A 22,591-nucleotide genomic window follows, 5' to 3' on the forward strand; every position below is an offset into this window, starting at 1 on the left:
GTAAAACATGATAAATGCAAAGGCATATTCCAAAGTTAACAGTACAAATATCAGAGAAACACTAGCAAAGAGGGACATTTAGTAACGAGAAGTGAGCTATAATGACGTAGAATAGAGGTGATACTATGAGAGCAACCTGGATTTGCAACGTGTAGTGATTTTTTTTTTAAACTTTTTGCTTTGAACACCGCCACATGTTACATACACAGTACTGTTGTGGCTGCAAAGCTGCAAAACAGTCATTGCGTCTCGTGCTTGCTCTCTTTGTGTCAGTACAAACTCACGTTCTCCCACTCCACAAGGTACTGCACCTTCCCGTCTGGAGTGACGCGTCTCGCCAAGATCCTCACCGCCTCCCCTCCTCCCCAGCTCCTGGCCACTGTCCCGTCCCCCGCTCCAACTACCACCCCCCCTCCGCCGCCGCCTCCACCGCCACCGCCGCCGCCGCCACCTCCTCCACCTCCTCCACCTCCTCCACCTCCTCCTCCTCCTCCCCCTCCTCCACCCCCACCCCCACCTACGCCACCCCCTCCGCCCATGCCGGCCTGGTAAGGTGGCAGGTCACGCAGGATGACGGGTTCCAGCTGCTTCTGCCCCGGCTGGTGTTGATGTTGATGTTGATGTTGGTGTTGATGTTGATGTTGGTGTTGATGTTGGTGTTGGTGTTGGTGTTGGTGGCTGCTGTGATGGTGCTGGTGGAGGTGGTGGTGGTGAACGCTGCCATTGGAGTTGAGAGGGTATTGGAAGCAAGGTGGTGGTATTCTGCAGGTGTCTTCCACGCTAGGTGAAGAGATAGAGGCAAGCACAGGAGTCAGGAAGAGGGACTGCTTCATCTAGACATAGTTCACCATCTCATTCAAATAGGTAATGAAGTACCATGTTTTCACTGGAAGGCTTTTTGAAATTTGCTAAAAACTCATAACTGGATTTGAAACATGCAGAGCTGTAATTATTTGTCATAAAGCTGACTTAACATACCACATGGAAAAAAACTTAAAGCTGCTCTAATCAATGTGTTTCAGTAAACAATGGATCACATGACTATGTGTTATGTGGGAGGAGTTCCTCATGGCGATAAAGTCAAAGAGAACTATGACCCTTTGCAGTCTCTGCAGCTCTACAGAGCATTTCAGCTTCTTTTTTGGTCAGTGTTTCGGTTCTACGGCTGCAGCTTTACTGTTTTGGTTCACTGTCTGATTTGAACATCGACCTCGTTCCCTGATGTTTTCCGCGCCATTGTGTACATGCTGGATGTGTAGATAATAAGTCAATATCCAGTATCCTCCAGTCAAGTGGAGGTGAGGATGATGGTTTAGTGATACCTGTTGTAGTGATGGAGACTCCTGGAGAGTCCAGTGTTTCCGTTGTAGGTGGTGTGGTACAGGGCATACATCCGCTTGGGAGGAGAGCTGTGGACGGGATGCATAGAGGTTGAAAACAAAAATTGCTTTACAACTTGAATTCAAATTCTTTCACTCTGCTACATTTCAAACTAGCGAGAAAGGCTATTGAATAAAAAACATATTTTCCAACTTACCCCTTGTAGTATCTAGATATGCAGATAGTTTTGTTTGACTTTATTTACTTAAGATATCTTCCACTAACACTTCTGCTGCCACCCCAAATACTGTATTGGTGAAAAGAGTTTTGTTTGTATGTCATATGACAAAAAAAATCACATGGAAATATTTTCTCCCAAGGAAATAATCCCACCTAAGTGGTACTGAGGTGGAGTCTCTGAAGAGGATATCCCAAAACCTCAGCACTTATAACGAGTCGCATCATGTTATTTCATAACCACGGGAAGTCAGGGTGCCTCCAGGTGGCTGAGTTGCTACAAAATATATATATGACATATAAAACTATATTTAAAAAATGACTTAAATTAACTATTATTACTTTTTATTATTAACAATTATTGTAAGTGTCTCCTGGTGTTCTTTCTGTGCCGATCTGTTGTGTCACGGAAGAATTACACTACTGAACATAAAACTACAGTTCAAACACAGTTTTCAACCAACAGAAGGTTGCCTGGTCAAGATCACAGCTCCACCCACTCAAAACATGTTCTGGCAGCTATGTGTCACATGTAATAAGGGTGAACTGCCCATTTAACTATTCTCATACCCGTCAGTAAAGTATCCAACACGGAGTGTATAAAAGAAGTGGACGTAGCCACCATGATGTCAACCACTGGTTTGTAGATTATAGTATTTGACATTTTGGCCGACGCCATGTTAGTTTTTGGTCATTGCGATGTTGATTTTTAGAAGCCAGTGGAGTCGCCCCCCCCCCGCGCTGGACATTAGAAAGAATGCAGTTTCAAGGCACTTTTCAGACCAGTGAGCCACATCCCGTTTTATACAGTCCATGGCGCCAACATGGAAACCAAAATGGCACAACAGCCCTTACCTCAAACTTAGCTCCTCCTCTGACTTCCTGGAGTTGTAAAGGCTGGCCTCTCCCATGTAGCCATGGCAACATGGCAGTAGCTCAATGGGGCTGGCAGCAACCGGGGGTGGACAAGCCTGGGCACAGGAGACACACACAGATCAGCTTGTCTGGGCGCCAATATCATCACAGGAGTCACTCAAGCTCTGATACCCCTGAGCTCAGACGAGCATAAAGGTGATTCAAAACATTCAGTTTTATGAGAAATGCATCTAGATAATGGTTTGCATACGGAAAGTCTGAGTGAAAACATTTAAAAACTGAGTTAATATAAATGTTGTTCAAGAGCTTGACTACCACATTTCTGCCTTGCCTGAGGGCAGATATGGGCAGATATGTCTATAAATCCACACTATTAGCATTAATGGATGTGAGTCACATCATCAGTGCTCATCAGACACAGCCACAGGATGTCCCGCTTAAATGTATCACCTCCGTAGCACATCTCATTGAGTTGGCTGGTTAGTGAAGCAGCTCTTCCTCACACACACACACCGACTCACGACCCATGAAAAGTAAAAACATCAGAGCATCATCCGAGCAATCAGTCACTGGCAATGTCATCTGAGGGAACGCCACCAAAAGGTTTTTGCATTTCTCATCGCTGGACTGTGACATATGGCACCCCACTTGGGCCATTATCTTTCCCTTCTCTAGCATTAGTATTAGGATGGGAGATTATTATTCAGAGGCCTTAGTCGACGTCTGTGTCTTTAAATGGATGTGCTCTGTCAATGCTGCACTGTCAAGGTGCCAGCGCCACCTGGCCAAACTGTAATCGACTGCAAAGTGCACTTGGAAGTGATCCCAGGCTATGCATATAAGCATTCCTTCCCATCTCGCTTTCCCCACTACAACCAACCTGCTCCTCCGAGACGGACGGAGATTAACATCAATCAGAGGGGCACAAAGCGGCCTGGATGTGCCAGAGTGAAGACGAGTGCTCTGTGGAGCGTATTGTTCCAGGATTACTGTATGTGCACATGCACGGATCACAGTGTTGTGTAGGAGGACACAGTACAATGAGCATTTCTCGGTTACGAATGCTGTGTAAAAATAGTAACTGCCACATGTGATGTTGCCTGTTTTAATGCGATCCGCTGGGAATTGGGTTTGATGATCATGATAAATGTGGTGCAGAACTGCAGATGTTGATGAAATACACGAGCAGGTTTTTGTGCAGCCAAGTTTGCATTTGAATTATACATTTTAACCGAGCCAAGCACACAACAGTGCACCTCTCACATGCTACCTTTACTCTAACTATAGACTCTAAAGCATCAGCAGGCATTTAAACATACAGCAAAAAGGAAAAGAAAAATACTGAGGCGCTGAGCTGCGCTGGGTGTTAAAAGACACGCACACTGATCTAGACTGCGAAATGAACCTTCATCACAGCGTCTGACTGACAGGTTATTTGGATCGCACAGAGCTGTTTACCTGGCTGCATAGAAAAAGAAAAGAGCCTCTGAGTCAGAGGCACTGACCTGTGTCTCCATGATGCGACGCTTTGATTTACGCGACTCCGAACCCCCCACTCTCCTCTGGCAGGGTAGTGACAACGGGCTGAAGTGAACACAAACACGGATAAATTAATATACAAGCATAAACACGCACATACAGTCCCAGTGTGCAAGGTTTAGTTTATTAGTGTGCCTCCATAAAAGCCTGCTGAGAGGTGCAGTAGTGAGATGATGTACTGAATGAGTTTTGTTGTATTATATTAGTAATACATTTTACATATATATGAGCCCAAACATCACCGGCAGGGAGGTCGAAAAACATAAAAAGAACGGCATAAAGCGCTCTTCCTCCATGCCCCGTTCTTCCTAAATTCCCCTCATTCCCCGTCTCCTTCTTCTGTTTGAAACTGAACTTGGCTCCTGCTGCTTGTCTCCTGACTTGTTAATGAAAGCCAGACTGGAGGTCTAAAACCCCTAAAAGTGTCCCCTAGAGGCTGAAATGTCCATTACAGCTTACAGTTCCAAAATCCTCTTCATTTTGCTATAATCAGAGCCGGCCAGGTAGCAGGAACTGAGAGGTACGTTTTCTCCTGGGGTGCTGCTAAAGACAGACATTAAGATCAAAAGGATTTATCCCCCAAGTAGCGCGAATGTTCTCGGCAAATGGCGCTTGATGATGAGAGACCTTGTGTAAAAAGCAGACATTTTCGCCTGAGAGCGGCATAAAGGATAAGGTGCTGTCTGTCTGACATGGAGAGGGTTTCCCTTCTAGAAAGCACTGACGATCTCAGTGCATTTGGTTACAATCTGCACTTTAGACTTTGATGTTTCTTGTGTGCAAGCAGAAATTAAACGGAAGCCTGTGTCCAGGGGCCATAGGGGACAGTGTTAGCCCCGGTGGTGCCGCTAGACGTGCGTCAGGGGGTCATTTAAATCATTAAAAGTTATATTCTGAGGATGGGAATGAGGGCTGAAACACCTAATCTCACGGTAATCTGTGCTAGGAGTTTCATTTGAGGATCGACAAACTAACCAAGATCGGCATCTTCAGCATCGGCTGCAAACACAGCAAAAACCTTTTTCTGCCTAATTTGCTTTAAATATCACACTGGGAACCATCTATGAAGGCAGGAAAATGTCAGGAATAATGTGTCAGCAGTGTGACTTTGACTCTTATGTTCTTTAATGCTGTTTGCCAGTCAAGTTGAGAAAGTATAAATTTAGACATCTCTGGAATGGGATAAATTAACATTTGTTGGCTCCCACGCGGCCGTCTGAACACAGTCCATTTGGGAAGAAGCAAACGGACTCCAAGCTATAGTCGAACCAAATGTCTTACATTTGTGGGAGAAGGCGCAGTGTCGCCTAAAGCGATGCCACCCAATAAGATCAGCGTCTCTAGATATATAGACGAGCACGGAGGATAAATTACAGAAGATATTTGTATTATTTCCATATAAGCAAAACTACAAACGTTTCATTCAGAGACTCAAATAATGTAAGACAAAGAATCCACCGTGCCCAATTCAGACATCCCTTTAAGACTGCTCCATTGCATTTAATTTGTACTTCAGTCTGAATAAGCGCACGCTCCATTCTAAAAATGCTTTTTTAAATGAAGAGCCTGTCTCTGAAATGTGCAAGACGGCAGGACACGTGCGCACACACACTTACGGGAGATTATTAAGACACTGATACTTTTGCTGGCATATGAAAATCGCAGTCCTTTGATTCCTCAGTTAATTGTTCGTGCGTAATGACTCTGCGCCCTGTGGGAATCCCACAGCTTTCATTGAGATAAGAGCCGAAAAAGAGAGACGCTGTCCTTAGTCTGACCTTCTGCGGTGCGTGATGTTGATAGGTGGGTCGGTGATGAGGGGCGACGAATCGGACGTCAGCGGGGGCGGGGCTCGGACCTGAAGCCCAAAAAGACACTTTTTCTTCTTGATCTCCTTTCCAGAGACGAACCTGGGGAGACATCAGAGGAGAGGAGATAATGCTCTTAAAACTGTTTTTTTTTTTTTTTTTACTTGCTTTTATTCAATGTCATTTTTTTACTGTATTTATTTATATATTTTTTTTAATAGTTTTTATGATCTTTATCTCGTTTACTGTCCTAAACTTCCATCATCCCTCTGTCTTCTCTCTGCTGTGTTTCTGTCTTTTGTGCTCTTCTTTTAACATTATCTTCACCTTTTTGTCTTGCTTTTATTTGGCCTTTTATTCATTACTCTACTAATGAATATAACGTTGTGGACCGAAATGTTCTTATTCTCCTGGTGATCAAAAAGAGTCAGACTTTCAAAAGTAGTGACTGTGTGATTAAGTATACATAATTAGAGTAGACTCTGCCTCGAGAACTTAGCAGTTATGTGACTGCAAGGGGTTTTTTTTTCTTTTCAAATTTCAATGAAAAAAAAAACACTAAAAGCAATTAGATCTCCAGAGTGGTAAGTGCAGTTTGATGCGAGCGAGTTGCGTCCGTCCTCTGATCAGCCTGCATGTCAAACGTTACAACCTGCGGAGCACTAAGAGGACCCCTCTATTCATGGAGGCGCTGCTCATCAATCCAGTCATGCGTGGTCAGTGTTTATTCTTCTCATCATATGCGATGACTTACCTGTCCTTGTGGGAGTTCAGAGCATTGAGAAGATTGTGACAGCGGTCCTGCCTTGGCGTGTCGGAGAGCTGGAGGACAGACAGGAATGAAAAATCAAAGCAGTGTTTACACAGTGGCCGGCCATCAGACAGGCAACCTTTAATGCATACAGTCATTTTCTCTCACAGTCCCTGGCAGAATAGTGTTCATATGGAAAGCTACTTGTTGCGGCTGCTTGTGATGTGTGCTGTCGTGTGATGACAGCAGGGTTGTCTTTTAAGAACAGCTTAAAGGAGAACCCCAAAACCGCAGACACATGTGCAGGAATGCCAAACTATCCCCCTGGTGTCTCTCTCAGTCGCCTCTACTTTTATCTTCCTGTTTATTCTCTGCGGAGCAACTGCAGACTGTAAACCAGGCGGTGTTTTACAAATGCTTTTTGTAAAAAGCACTTTACAAATGCTGGTCAGAGTGTCCAGAGTGTGTAACAGAGAAAGTATCTACACACACACACACACACACACACAATAGTTAAATAGTTAGCTAGGTTAGCTAAAAGTATTGTACAGTAAATATATATATACACTGTTGCCCATGAAGTTGAAATAAAATGTTTTTTACCTCTTCTTGTGAAATGATTGTGACAATGTGATTTATTCTTGATAAATAAAGTGTATATCTTCTCAACTTTATTGATCAAACTCTTCCAAACATATCACAGTGAAACTTAAACCACAATGAACCTTTGCAAACTGTGTATTCAGGCTTTAACACAATTGGGGGTATTGAACAATTATTCCAACTGGGCAACAGTGTATATATATATATATATATATACACATACATACACACACACACACACATATATATATATATTATAACAAAATTCACTTCTATATAATCCTACAGTAATTAAAATGCCAAATGCCAAATGACATCAACTTTACTCAAAGGCATCTGATTTGGATTTGGGGGTACGTCAGCCAAAAAAGGTTGAGGGCCACTGTCCTCCATCATAAAAAGCACAATGTCACATGCAATTTTAAACTTAGCGGTGCTCCCCTTTAAGCTTACGTAGAGGTCATACTTTTTTTTTAACTTTGGATTTTACTTTAATGGTGGTTAATAGGCTTTAAATCTCAAATGCAAAAAGGCCTGGCAGCATTTCACATCATTTCATCATGGTGTTTAAACGAGGAAATATCAATACCGCGCCTAGGAGCAACGACTCCCAATTCTCATTGGTGAAGGACAGGATTTCATGGTCAAAATCAAAGTATTTCCTCTTGCAGCACAGCGAGAGATGGTAGAGCACTAAATGGGCCAAATCCACCCTGTATTTCAAATTAAAAAAAAAAAAACAGCAAAAAAAATTAGATCACAAGAAACAAGCAATCTACCAAAAGACAAACAATAAATGATTTTCAGAATATTTTTGCATATTACAGAGCACTTTTCAACATCTGTGAGCGAGGTTTGATATACCACATTTTTATTACATGCAGCAATATCAGCCTGTATCAGCATAATTAAGTTTGCTAAGTTTTTTAAGAAGAAAAACAAGAAATTAGCTTTAGCTCCTGATGTTTGTTTTTTTTCTATTACTCTGAAATAATCGCTGTGTAAGACTGTAAAGGTTTTACTGTTTACAGCACCAGGTCATGGGCAGTCTTTGGATGGTCTCCGGTCCCTTTGTACACACTGAGCACTGGAACTGATAAAACCTAAAAAGACACAGTGGAAAAAGAGTAAGACATAAGCAGAACATGACTCAGAGAAATAGAACATAATGCATCCTAAAAAAAAAGTGCATGTTTTCGTCCTCTTGGATGAGTTTGTTTGTCGTTAAGTTTCAGGAAAATCTTAACGATCTGTGATCGTATAAATTGAGCGGAGCTGAAACACACACACAGCTGTATCTGTTCGCTATAACGTCCTGTTCTGGGTGACCCCGAAAGTCAGCTCATAACACAGCATTATGTGCGTCTGTCCTTCTATATGCATGTGTTTGCTGAAGGTCACTGGGAAAGATGAAATGCAGACAGTACACAGTATGACAGCGGCGCATGCTTACTATTCCAACTGTGAACTCAGTCTTCGCTCTTCCTCCATCACCTGCTCAGCAGATGTTGTACCAATCCGGCCTCGCTCTCCCCGCCTGTCAATCTGAATCTAATCCCTCCTTCCCCCACCCCCTCTGACAGGTTTGGCAAAAGCACGGTGTCAGAGCGGCTGTAGAACCCAGTCGCCTAACACAGATGGTTAATGACAATAATAACTTAATGGGTGGATACGTTTTATTACACGCATGAGATCCAGCCCAGCAAACTGCATTGCGATCAGCAGCTTGCGTATCCTCCCAACATCATATCTGAGCCACTGCCACAGAGGTGACACGTCTGCTCTGAGTATGTGAGGCGCTCTTGTCCTTGTAACACAAGTCAGCGAGTACATCAACGTGTGCGCTAATAATTTTGTCTGAATTATTAATTACGGTATTCTCTGGCATGTGGCGCTGTCAGGCAGACGTCTTCATCTGATCTTTAGCGGACTGAAAATTCATCAGCAAGAATTTTGATAATTGATTGATAGCTCATTATTCATCAAGTAAAATGCCAAACATTCAGCGCAGCTACATAAATGTGCTGCTTTTCTCCGCTTCATATGAAAAAGTGAATATCTTTGTGTATGTTGGTTGGACTATTTGAGAAATTCTGATAATAATAATAATAATTTCACTATTTTGTTACATTTTATGGAGTCCATGAACTAATTAACCCAATGAATTGTCACACAAAGAGACTATTTGGCAATGAAAACAATGCAAAGTTTGCAGCCACAGTGTGTGTAACTCTGTTAGCGCAGGTAGACTGTGCCTAAGCAACATGAGGTTAGCGACGGACCAGTAAAAAGAACTGAGCAGTGTAAAACAGGTCAACAGAGGGGTCATGTCTCACATTAAAACACAATCCAAACATTGGATCTATTGGCATCGCTAACACTGGCTTATCATAAACATATCAGTACCAGCATGCATGTGGACAGTCTGACAATAGAAAAGGCAGTAAAGCAGTTTTACAGGCGTCACTTTCATGTCATCCTTTATCCTTAGTTTAATCTTATATTTCTTCATTTGCTTTACTTTACACTCTGAAGTTTCCTACATTGTTCGGCTATCTTTTGCTACAAATCCTAAAGTACCAAATGTGGGAGATTAGTGCCAAAAATGTCCACGTTAAATGTTTTGCTGCTATTGCTTTGTATTTGCTTTTACCCTCAACGCCGACACCTGCTTCAAAAAAAATCCCCATAGCAGTCTGGCTCCGTCCCATTATTGTCTTAAAACTCCCATCATGATTTCTACGGTGCGACAGCTGCACCAAATCCCACCCAGACAAATTCATTTCCATGTATTGCAAGTAAAAATCACAATTCTGCTTATAAAGAGTTTTTTTTACAGTAATGCTCAGTGACACACCTGTCTCCATACAGTAATGGCTTGGTCAGACACTGTGTGCAGGCCTCGTGGAACCACTGACCACAGCCCCCACACTGTAACATCTTCAGGTTCCACCTGCAACATGAGAACATCACGAGACTTTAAACACGAGCACGGACAAATCAAAACATCTGCAAGCAGACAAGTTTGTATTCATGCATAATTGAGGAAAGACTGAGGGCGGATTACTGCAGCTGCCAGTTCACATGTTCTAAACCTGAAATGTGTCTTCAGGTGTAAATTCCCACCTGGTCCTACTGCTCGTGAAGACATTCGAGTTGGGAGTTTGTTTTATGCTGCTTTACGTGCCAGGTGGGTGGGATTTTCCATAAAATGATAAAAAAGTGCAACTAAGCATAGCAGTAAAGTATTAAAATCAAAGGCATCGAAAAGATAGCTTGCTGTACCTTCGTTTTTTTTTGATTGAGAACTTACCTGACTGGATCTGAATTGATGCAGTTAACATCACTCACACATCATTCCAAGAAAGTCAAAGAAATCCTGCTAACGCTGTCTGACACACGTCTGATAAGCTGCATGTGATTTGCAAGTAATCCACAGGTGATTTAGATGAGATCAGACTTTACCTAACATTAAAGGGCACACGTGAGCTGTACATTCAAACTTAAACTGGCCTCTGCGGTGCCACTCACTCTCCAGGTCCGGCACAGTAGCAGTAACACTGCTGCTGATTGGTCAGATGCTGCGGGTCCCAGTCCAAAGACGACAGCTGGTAGGGGAGCCGGAGTTTCATAAACTGCATGAGCCGCGCGAAGCGTCCCCGTTTGAGGGCCCCGCCTCTCTGGAAACACAATTTTTGGACACAACTGATTGGTCGGTGACCCCCTCAAATCACTGTCATGTCAGAACAGCGGGGGAGACGGAACGCATTCAGTGGGGAGAAAGCAATCCGTCTCATTTTATTGTAGGTCAGCTGTGAGAGATAGAGTCCGAAGCAGAGGAAGTCTGGACAATGAGATATGGACATTGACCGATTGACAATTAACCGGGTGCTTTCTCATCTCATATCTACAGAACTGGAGCACATGTGATTGATTGACTTTAAATGTGCTTCTCTCAACTTCAGCGTAATTCTTCAGCTTCATAACTATTGATTCTTCAAGATTTCAAGAACATAATGTAGAACATCTAATATTGAACTCAATACTGAGGGAATTAGTGCGCTTTTGCCTCAGATAAACCCATTTTCTGCTGTACACAACGGTGTGGTGGCAGCAAAGCCTGCTGTATTTGACTGGATTTCTCCCATATTACACAGAGAATGCTTTTCCCCCCAGAGTGTGAGACGGAGAGATTAGCAGCCTGACCTTGGTTGAGACTGCAAAGACACATTGCCGACATATCCACGAATCGCTGTCAGCTTCCGGTTCGATGGTTGGCGTGTGGCACTCTGGATGATAACCTGTAATGGGAGGAGGAGGCAGAGCGTTTAATTCGCGTTTGCAAGACAGACAGCCGGAGTGACAATAATGGCAGAGCAGCTCCATGTTTAGCGCTCTGTTGATTTGTTTCAGCAGTATGCAAAACATTTTACTATACTATTTGCATCTAACGAGCATGACGGTACGTTCGTCTGCTTTTTGCCTCAAAACAAACTGTCAGCAGCGTTGTTCGTCTGACGGAGCTTTGCAAAACTTCTTGAACTTGAAGGAGGAGAGACCTTGTCTCCATTAGCTGAACTTTTTCAAATGGATAATATTCGCATATTCACAGATTCTGGATTTTTCATGAAGAAAAAGGAGGAGATGTGATTTTAAGAATTTTTTAATGACCAAACTAAACTTTTTTTTTATAATTATATAATTCAATGGAGATTCATGTATTGAAAAATGCCTGGAGGGGATCTTTAAATTAGCCTAAGTAAAGACTTTTTGTGGCATATAAGACTATGAATGAGGTACCGTGTGCATGGGTATCTCATTTCCATTCTAGTCAGGATGCAGGTGCAACAACTCATATCTATCATTTACGATATATGCTTTTCTTCCAAGAGCAACACTGTTATTTACCATACTGTGTCAGATCTTCAAGGTCAGCGCAAGAACTGGTGCAAACCCAGCGCTTGACAGCGTATTATGAGGCGCGCTTCCTTACCGTGGCGACATTTAAGACAATTTATGAGGGGTTCTTTAAGAGGCGGAGCGTCACAAATACAGCAAACTTCTTCCACTCCAGCAGCAACTGAGGCAAACAGAGGGAGACACAGAGAGGCAGGGGAGGGGAGGAAGTAAATGTGAAAGAGGAAGACAGAGAAAGAGAGAGGGAGAGAGAGCAGTCAACAGCATTAATTTATGTATATTGATTCACATCCTTGCCACCTCATTGATTTCAGTGTCTCCTGCACCCTTTTAGATTTCACTTTATTTGACGGGCGGATATTCAGCCTGGTCCTAACAAGCGTCCAACTTCCTTCTTTGCTTGATGTTAGGCGAAGTGGGGGCGCCATTTCCCTGAGGAGTCATTAGTCTAATAAATTCATAAACAGACTCTAATATACCAATTATATCTCAACGTGCCCCGATCAGAATACTCCGAGCACTCGAGCACTCGGCATCATAGCCTTGAGCTTGACTGTAATTTCATCTCGGCATTTTTCTTGGACGACAATTCAGACATCCTGATTCAAAAGGTGCAAAGCAAATTAAAGGTTTTAAGCTCACACAAGGGGGAAAGAATCGGAAAAGTATCCGTTCGGCTCCTCGGGCAAAGTTTCAGAGTGGAAACAAACATCTTTTGTTTAGTGTTCCTCGCATTCAAAACCTCAAACTAGGAGCATTTTTTAACCCAAGAAATGTAGAGTCCTCGCAACAGGAAGCTATTTAGTCCCCTGGCAGAGGGGAGGGGGGGGGGGGGAGAAAAAAAAGAAGAGTTTTTCTTACATGAGTGAATGTCCTTTCTCAGTACCCAGAACTCCGAGTTGTCCTCAAATCTCACCAGACAACATTGCTTGACTCCATCTACCTGAGAGGGAGATAGCAGGTGAGCGGAATGATTGACAAAACTAAATGGAAGTCCTTTCAAATCCGAGCGAACACACTCACTGACCCACGCACACACACACACACACACACACACACACACACACACACACACACAAAAGTCTCTTTCTGTCACACACACACACACACACACACGCACGCACACACACTCCCACATGCACTTACTCTTTTCACATTGCCGAGGTACAGTAGTCCATCACTCCATCGAGCCAACACATCATCTCCTTCACTTACTCCCCCCATCCTGAGGAGAGAGACAGAGAGGGGAGAGGGGAGAGAGAGCAGGGCTCATGTGAAATGGAAATCCGATTTATTCGCTGAATACTTTGCTGCCATTGCTGACAGAGGGGTTTATGGCCCCGGCGTTTCGACTGGCTCTCAGACAGACGGGCTTCGGTGCAAAGAGGTTAAAATCGCACCCCGTCTTACCCCCCACCCCCCTACACCCCCCATCCCTACTTACCTCCTCCTCTTAGACCAGAGCATAGCGACAGCCTGTATTCACCACAGTGAAAGATGAGAGTGAGTACACAACCAGAGAGCAAGACAAATGATTACTGCACACATGAAACACACACACACACACACACACACACACACACACACACACAACACTGCATGATGACTGCTGCAATACAGTTTGATTGAATGAGCAAAGATCACTGTGCTGCTACTTGAAGCGTCTGCCAGGCACTTTGCTCTTTTCTTTTTCTCTCCCAACATCTTAAAAACTTGAATAGATGCACGAAATGACTGTGCAGGCATTATCTCTGCACGTTGAGCATTTGTTCCAGTGCATGCACTCAAGTCAAGACAGACGCAGGATACATAACAGTGCACGTACAGCCCTTGTGTGAATCAAAGGGAAATCAGGCAAATTGTACAGTGAGCTGGCCGGTGAAGGGTACCTGTCCAGTCGAACTCCTTCCCGTCGGGGTCACAGTGATTCCTGGGCAGGCTGGACATGAAATGCCCTCATCTGCTGTGGATCTCCGCTGCCCAATTACTGCCCGCTCCGATGCGCAGCCTGCGTGTTTGCAAAAAGTGGATGGTGTGCATGTATGTCCCTGTCTGTGCCAAGCGCCTGTGTGTGTCAGTCAAGCCGTCAGCGAGGAGGAGGAGGAGGAGGAGGAGGTGGTGGATGAGGAGGAGGAGGAGGAGGAAGGTTGGGGGGGGGGGGTAAGGCGACTGACTGTCCGTCCGTCTCTCAGCCTAGTTTGTCCGTCCTCCGCTGTGCCATTTCGTCATGTTCCCGTCGCTTTCCCTCTCCTGCCTTCCCCCCCCCCACCTTCCTCCTCTCCGCCACCACCTATTGATGCTATTAAGGCGGGTTTGTCAGAGCAGCACCGGAATCAAGCCGCCAGAGACGCCATCATCCCTGCCTCTCGCTCTCGACCGACTTGTTGTGACGCAGACATAAAACACCGAGATAGAGTGGGAGGGAGATACTGATACAGGGGGATCCAGAGGTGGCGGGGCACGAGGGGGGGTGGTGGTGGGGGGGGTCCACGGCGAGAGCACCTTTCCCGACTGCGGGATTGACCCTAAACCGATGAGACAAAGTGGGATTTAGATGATGTGCGGCAGCGGGAGGAGGGATGGCGGCGCGCTAAGTGCCCAGCGGAAGCAGCGCGCGCGTCAACGGGGACCAATTAAGTGTCCAATTAATGAGTTTAGCCGCCTCATTAATTGGATTCAAACAAGAGGGACCGGCCAAGTTTAGGAAATCCGTGGAGGAAAGTTTTTAAAAGTGAGATGCCCGAGCACTTAAGGCTGCCTCTGTCAGTATTGATTATTGCCTGGGTCTTAACCAAACGTAGGCTTCCCTTATTAAAGAGACATTTAGAGGAGGGGGGGGGACAAAACGCCATCTGGTCTGACAAATAAGTCTGCTTTAGAAGGATATAGAGCTGCGGAATTAAAGGTATAACCGCATGGCATCTTACAAGCTATTTGTCTGCCTTGACAATCTTAAAACTTTTAATAAAATAAAAATAAAATAAAATAAATAAAACAATTTTTTAATTATTATTATAACAAAATTCCCTCCCTCCCTTTGGTTAGAATAGTGGAAGCCAGCTCCAAAGTGGACAAATACCACATGTGCAGGACAGATGTGACACCCAGAGGGTCATCTCCCCTCTCAAGACATCCGGGATGTAACCTAATGTGTGCTGGGAAATGTTGGTCACACGAAAATAAAAAAAACACTGGCTCTGGCTGCATGAGAGGTATTTGTCCCAAACAGTGCAGGCTGCAATCCTCAGTAAGGTCCAGGATTCATAACACACACACACACACACAGTAGTGGGTATTTATGAAGAGACAGGAAAGCTGTTTGTACTGCCTCATGACAAAGACAAACATCAGGCCTGTATATTACAAACTTCATTCCAGTGTTATGCACAGAAGATGATACTCACACTGAAGTTGCTTTGGGAGAACAGGGCGTTTTTGGCGAACAGGCATCCAACTCAAGGAGCTGTTTGTCTATTTCCCCTGTTTGTGTCTTTTCTTGTTTGTTTGTGTGTGTGTGTGTGTGTGTGTGTGTGTGTGTGTGTGTGTGTGTGTGTGTGTGTGTGTGTGTGTGTTACACATCACTCACACCAGTCGAGCGTGTGCTAACGGCGCCGCGCGGATCAAAATGGCCCCTGGCACGTTCACAAGTGTTCAAAGTGTCCGTTCCCCGCTGTCACCGCTAGGTGGCGAGCAAGTACAAGGACTACAACTGAGATCAGCCTCCGACTGAGGGATGCTGAGGGTCGGTGAGTCTGGAGTCATGATGTGATATGATATGATATGATATGATATGATATGATATGATATGATATGATATGATCATGCATCGTGTCCTTCTTTACGTCCCATGCTGGGCTGTTGTGATCAGAGTAGGCAGGATGTCCCCCTCCCCTCCCCCCCGGGGGGCAACAAGTCTGATGCCAGTCAGTCGCTTTGGCATGGAGGCCTCTCACCGAGAAGAGCATCAGCTGATCAATCAAAGATTTGTTCGGAGAGTTGAGCACAGATACCTCTCAGATCTGTGTCATGAGATATCATGTGACTCGGGGGCGCGCACAGACAACACACACACACACACACACACACACACACACACACACACACACACTCAGAAACCGTCTGTCTAAAAGCAGCTGGTCAAAGTAAAAGTACTTGTTATGCAGAAAAGTCGCAGAGTCCCATTATTATGCAGTGTGTTATTTGTCACATAATGAAATACTGTCTACGGGGCGTTTTATTGTTGTAGTTGTTCAAGGTGGAGTTAATGTTCTCTTTCTAATACACTGCCGGACAATCGAGGAAATAACAATGCATCATATTTAATGAAGCTCACCTTGTCTGTGCTTCAAGGGCTGCTCTGCAGAGTAACTGTCAAATAAACCTCTTAATGGAAATGCTGAATAAGAAAAGGACTAGGCTTGTGGTGAAGTGTTAGAATATTAGGGTTGGGGCTAGAATAGGTACGTGCCAGAGCTGAAGTTACCTATTCAAATTAAAGTTACATTTAAACTTTAGGATCAGGATTTGTTAATGGATCAGATCTGGTAAAAAAAAAAAAAGTTGAGGGTAACTCTGGATTAGGATTTGCATGATTATCAGGAAACCATCTGAGTGATGGCCACAGTCTGGGTTAGGTTAGATGAAGTGAAGAGGTTAGAGCTGTAAAGCGTGTGTGTGTGTGTGGTGTGTGTGTGTGTGTGTGTGTGTGTGTGTGTGTGTGTGTGTGTGTGTGTGTGTGCGCGCGCGTGCGTGTGTGTGTGTGTGTGTGTGTGTGTGTGTGTGTGGGTGCCTCTCCTCCGCTGCCTGAAGTCACGTCTCCCGGGGGGGAGAGCGGTGCATAGGAGCCGGTCTGGTGCACAGTATCCTCTCACACACTGTGCGCCGCCCAGAGAGATGGAGCTGTTGCCAAAGCGCTGAGTGCACAACATACAGGAACTGCGACGCCAGAGAGAGAGAGAGAGAGAGAGAGAGAAAGGGGGAAGGGAGAGAGGGAGGAGGAGGAGGAGGAGGAGGAGGAGAGGGCAGGGAGGGAGTTTGCAGCTTGACCAAAGTGCGCTATCAGCTGCTGAGGGCTGGACGGACGAGCGGTGTGGGCGCGCTGATAGAGGGGAGAGGCAGAGGGTGGAGGGGGCGAGGCGGAGGACGGAGCTGCCTCGTCGTTGTCGTCGGTGACGGTGGCACAGATGGGTGCGACTCTCCTCAGCTGAGCCGGCCGCCGATCCAGCAGCAGCAGCAGCAGCAGCAGCAGCAGCAGCAGCGGTCATCCAGTGTCCAGCTGGGCTCAGCCGGATCGCCCACATCCCTGCGAATGACACTTCTCTAACAGTAAGTTGAATTACAGCCTCCCTCGTTTCTCTTCCACTATTTGGTTTGTTCTATTTGGACATGTCCAAAGGCCTGCGTGCCACCGAGTGACTCACAGTAGGAAGCCAGTGTCATCACCTGTCACTCCTGTGTGTTGTTACACGAGTGTCAGCATTCGCAAACTTTTACAGCCCTCTCACTGTCAGGGTTTTTATTCCCATCAGCCTGCCTACATTGTGGCTGGAGCTATTACTGGGACTGAACACAACTGTAGCACCACCCTATGGCTGCATTCATTGAGCAGAAAAGGAGCATTGTGGGGTGTGACTTAACTGTAACCTAGTTACAGCTGTATGAGTGTGTACACCTCAGTCATATGTGGGCTGTCTGCTGTGGTCAGTGCCAGTGAATAGCAGGCATTCAGAGCTCCACGTACGGCCGTTGGTCAGGTCCACAAACTGCACTCTTAGTGATTTGTTTCTCCTGCAGCCTTGCATGAGTTTTCCCCCCCTCTCTCTCGTGCAGTCTGCTCACTTGTTTCCTACCATCCTAAAAATCCAGCGGCCCGTACATGCATGTTAAAAGCATTAGGGTTTGGATGGAATGTTAAGAGGTTCAGCGAGATTATAATGAGCAAAATGACCATGATGCGTTATTATATAAGGGAGAGGAAGGGTTGCACGAATGCTACACGGCTGCAGGAGCCCAAGACAAAAGCACAATGGAAAGTTGGGAGTGCCAGCACATTTTTATATCACACCTGAGGCTTTCTACCTCCGGCTCTTTTCTTACAAAGAGTCCACAGGGTGTCTTCAGGGGATTGATTCTGTGGATTTTCCGTCACAGCAGCCGCCTGACAGCCATTCTGTGCGTGTTTTGCTGACCAGCAAAGTCAAAAAGAAACTGCAAAGCACACGTCATTTATCAACACGCAGCGCAGTGCCTGCACTAGTGAGAGCTCAAACAGTGGTTTCGTTATAATGGTTCAGGCTTGCATCACGGTGTTAGAGTCTGTAGTTCACGCTTGCATAGCGCCCAGACTGTATCAGCCTCTCCATCTCTCTCCCCCCTACACCTCTCTTCCTGAAACACTGTTTACTAGATGTCTATCTTCATGGCGATACAAATACCAAAGAGGGGAAAAGGGAAATGGAAGGAGGGGTTGTTATGCAAATCCTGACCTGCTGTGGAGGAACAGTGGCTGTGTTAAACAAATTAACTACAAAATGGCCTTCAAGCTACCATTAACTTACTGTACTGTGTTCCTTTCATTTAAAACATCTCGAATTTGTACTCAGGGGGATGAAAATGACAGCGTAAGCTTCAAGTGTTACTTTATAATGAACCTGTTATCACTTATTTTGTCCCTGAAACACTTCTTTTTCTATCTTCCTCCTGCTTGTGGCAGCCGGCACCATGCTCCCCCGTAACATGCGAACAGGTGGTTATGACCTGCCAGGGGTCGAGTCAAGTGACGTGCCTCTCATTGGCTACCGGCCCTTAGCACCTGACAGCGGCACCCCGAGCAACCAATCAAGGAGGGGGAGCGTCAGCGATGAGTTGGAAACTTCACAGGTGAGTGTTTTCCCTTCACCTCATTGAAACACATCCATCATTTTGTCGCTTGAACACGTTCCAGACGGGGGGGCTATGAGCGACTCCTCACAGCTTTGCTCTGCGAAGCTCTTCGCGGTGTTGTTTGAGTCCTGACAATCCGCCACCACCTACCTCATTAGTTTTTCTTCTGTTCACACGACGGAGTGAGCCGAGAGGGGATTAGCAGAACTTTTTATTTGTCGTGGCTCGCCTGGCCGACACAGCTCCGTGAAGCCGGAGAAGCTGCGTTCGACTACCAGTTTCTTGAATAAACAGAAGTTGCAGTAGGCTGGTTTTCAGGAAGCCCAGAGGGAATAAAGCCAGTGTGATACAAAGAGAGAGAGAGAGAGAGAGAGAGAGATGAAAATGGCACATGTGTATTTAGTGCTTTTCCACCAGGGCAACCCAAGTGCTCTTATTTTCCATGAATAAACACTGAATAGATTCAACTAGCTACGCACTTTTCAAAGGAATATCGGTGCACAGACTAAACACAGTAACATTGTTGTTTCACAGCAAAACTGTTCATGTAGTTGATGTATGTTACATTTAAATGGCATGACAGATTTTTTGCTTATGCTAATGAAAAATGCTTTTGCCACGCTCTCAGCACGGCTCCAGGGATGCTAATGTAGAGCCGAACACTGTATTTGACATGTATCAAAGTACATGCTGAATGTATTTTTTCCCAAAAATGGTTTCTGACATTTGAGTGAGTTGATATCACGCTTTATATGTTCAAGTCCTTATTTTTCTAATCAGTTTGGTTTTAATTAGGTGTTGATGCTACATGATGGCGTCGTGATTGACAGCTAATCCTAATCTGTGGGCAGGACTTCAATATAGTGGCTCCAGTCCCAGTCATTAACGCACAGACCCCGGCACTAAATGATGCCACCAGCGCAGTAAGGCAGCGCCCATGTTTTGGCTGCATTTTTGTACAGTGGGAGGAAGTGGACACTCAAAACTCACCTGTCTTTTTGAAAAATAAAGCATGTTTCGGGTGTGTATTTACTATATTATAAGACAAATCAGCTCCTGCAATTAGACAATGAAACCCTAATAAAGTTCAACAACAACATCCTTGACTCCATGACAGTTTACCATTGCAGGGCAAGTGCTAATGTCATCACGACTTAGTTTTTGTCCATTTCCATGAAATTCACCAAAGCTCTCTTCTTAAGTCTCAGTGGTCTAAAAATGTCTACACTGTTCTGCTGTTATTACGGACATTACAGATGTGTCATTACAAAACTACACACGTCCTCTTGACTAGCACATGGACTTGTTTGGACTTCCTTATGGGAAATTGTGTTTGTTAAAGGCCACCACAAAACAGAAATGTTGAATAAATAACATTAGATAAAAAAATAAAAAAAACTACTGTCCTTATCTAAAGATAGGAAGTGAGCCACACAACATACTGTTGAGGAAGGCTATGTTGCAGCTTTTAGTTAGTAGTGTTGTTACAAATGCCAGTGCCATTTTTAATGATGTTTTCTTACCTCTGGAACAGAACCCAACACTTCTCCTCGGGTCCACTTCGGCTCAGTTGGTCGGTCTGTTTGTCCACCTTTTTGGTACAGGCTAAAATATCTCAATAGCTGTTGGATGCATCGTCATGAAATTTCTAAATTTCTAAATTCCAATATTCCTTGTCCCCATAGGATGAACCTTGGTGACTTAACTGATCCTTTGTGATTTCTCATTTTTGTTTTTTTGGTTAGGGCTACTATGTGTGTCCCATGACAGTGATCCCATGATATTTCCTCTGGAACTAATATCATGTCATTTGTTCAGTAGGCTACTTTGGTTTATGACCACATTCTTGCAAAACTAATGACATTCCCATCAGCCTCAGTTGTACATTGTCCATGGTGCTAATTGGCAACTGTTAGCATGCTAACACGGCAAACTAAGATGGTGAACATGTTAAAAATGATACCTGCTTAGCATTAGCATGCTTGCATTGCACATATTTTAGCATGCAGGTGTTAGTCTTTGGCCTAAAGTATGTCTGTGACTCACACAGCAGCGAGCATGGCTGTAGACTCATAGTCATGTTTAAAAGTGTGCTTCTATCAACTTGTGTACCGTTTGTCACTGAAATGCACTGACTCCAGGCTAACATCTGTAATACGGCTAAAGCTGAACTCAAATTGAGGTTGAAGTTAAAAAGTTCATGGCACAGGTGAATTTCCCACGATCTTTCACCTCTGTTAATGTTTAGTGATGTGATAGTGAAGTTAGTGGAGCCTTTATCAGATGGTTCCAGGTGGAGTGTTGTTTTGAGGCTTTTTCTTGCAAAGTATTCTATTATTGTATTATTATTTTTTATATGTACAGCTGAGGACAGGATTTCTCATCACTTGCTGCACGTGTGGTAAAAAACTTGAGACCTTAACATCATTATATTGATAACATAACACCTTCCCTCTTGCCCCCACCACACATGACCTGCACATGGCTCTTTGGTTTTTCTTCACACCGGGCCTCAAGAAACTCCTCGCAGCTAAAAAAAGAAGTTTCACTGAGTCTCTTTCCGATTGAGCAGACTTCCTCCATGCCCATGTCACATGGTGGATCTCGCAGTAAATAATACATGTGGTGGTTTGGCCGGTCGATGTGGTGAACACCTGCTCTCCCTATAAACAGTATCCAGTATCACAGGCGGTCTCCAAGGATAGTCTGTCGAGTGCAATCCAATACAGCCACTCGCTCATTCTTTAATGAAGGAAACTTGGATGTGTCAGTCAGAACGCATGAAGTGTCAACTTCATGTGAACAATTTCCAGTTTGTTTCTTTCTGTGAAAGAAACAGATTGTGTTTTCAAGATCAGTTCAAGTGATTGAGATAAAACACTTTGGCATAGTTAATGCAGATAAGAGATATTGCACTTTATTTTGCCTGTTTTCTTGCATGTTTCTACTTCCAGAGGATGCACATGATGGTTTCAAAGAACAGAATATTTCAGATGCTGCTATAGGAAATATTGGACAGCTGAGACATGAATACATTTAAAAAATAAAAGTCTTCTCCTCTCTTAACTCACCATTTTGTGTAGATATCCAACAAACACACAGCAAGAAATACATCATAGAGACATTCGTTCCTGCACAGAAGGTAGCCCCAGTAGACCAGAATGTAAATACAGCTACAAGACTTTGAAGATGTTGAATAAGAGGTCCAGCTTTTATAAAATGGTCCTTGTTTTAATGAAAGTAAATCCTAATTCTACAGGATGCAGCAATAAGTTTGACTGTGTTCAGAAAAGCCACTTTTCTCCTATTGGTGTGGAAGAACTTGACTGGCCTGCTCAGAGCCCTGACCTGAACCCCATCCAACACCTTTGGGATGAACTGGAACCCCAGCTGTGAGGGCCAGGTTAAGCTAGAAGAGAGAGAGAGAGAGAGAGAGAGAGAGAGAGAGAGGTGTCATATCATTAAAGTACAGCGATAAAGGCATGCATCTTCAGATAGTCTCTCCTGGAAAACATTTACTTGGTTGTCCACGTGAAAAGTGACTTCCAAGGCTTCCAAAGATATAGTGTAGGAGTATACTAGTGCCTTGAGCCAGGCTTTGTCACCCAACATGAGTGACACTAATGTTCTTGTGTCTGAACGAGAGCAAATCCATACA

General features: G+C 44.5%; 2 protein-coding genes across 2 annotated transcripts in view; one reads left to right on the forward strand and one right to left on the reverse strand.

Moving 5' to 3' along the window:
- Window positions 1-269: 269 nt before the first annotated feature.
- Window positions 270-14,096, reverse strand: phf1 (PHD finger protein 1). Its single transcript, XM_070834901.1, has 15 exons — window positions 13,941-14,096; window positions 13,198-13,276; window positions 12,913-12,994; window positions 12,128-12,214; window positions 11,341-11,435; window positions 10,666-10,814; window positions 9,992-10,087; window positions 8,169-8,237; window positions 7,724-7,847; window positions 6,535-6,602; window positions 5,751-5,882; window positions 3,939-4,017; window positions 2,413-2,528; window positions 1,323-1,409; window positions 270-780 (listed from the first exon to the last, which is right to left on the reverse strand). The coding sequence occupies exons 2-15, from the start codon at window positions 13,273-13,275 to the stop codon at window positions 270-272; spliced, it is 1,773 nt and encodes a 590-aa protein (XP_070691002.1). The 5' UTR covers window position 13,276; window positions 13,941-14,096.
- A 3,118-nt stretch (window positions 14,097-17,214) lies between these two features.
- Window positions 17,215-22,591, forward strand: part of rgl2 (ral guanine nucleotide dissociation stimulator-like 2) — a 30,485-nt gene continuing 25,108 nt past the window's right edge. The window contains exons 1-2 of the mRNA XM_070834718.1: window positions 17,215-17,376; window positions 18,764-18,930. Of these exons, the coding sequence (XP_070690819.1) occupies window positions 18,772-18,930 (159 nt within the window). The 5' untranslated portion in view covers window positions 17,215-17,376; window positions 18,764-18,771. The remainder of the gene's footprint in view (window positions 17,377-18,763; window positions 18,931-22,591) is intronic.

This window comes from Pempheris klunzingeri, chromosome 8, assembly GCF_042242105.1.
Source record: "Pempheris klunzingeri isolate RE-2024b chromosome 8, fPemKlu1.hap1, whole genome shotgun sequence".
NCBI lineage: Eukaryota > Metazoa > Chordata > Actinopteri > Acropomatiformes > Pempheridae > Pempheris > Pempheris klunzingeri.

Excerpts from the sequence above, each read along its gene's own strand:
- phf1 (XM_070834901.1), bottom strand. The coding sequence starts at position 13,275 with ATGGGGGGAGTAAGTGAAGGAGATGATGTGTTGGCTCGATGGAGTGAT. Across the intron at positions 2,529-3,938 it reads GTCGCATCATGGAGACACAG|GCTTGTCCACCCCCGGTTGC; the intron begins GTCAGTGCCTCT and ends TCCTGTGCCCAG. Across the intron at positions 781-1,322 it reads AGTCTCCATCACTACAACAG|CGTGGAAGACACCTGCAGAA; the intron begins GTATCACTAAAC and ends CTCTTCACCTAG.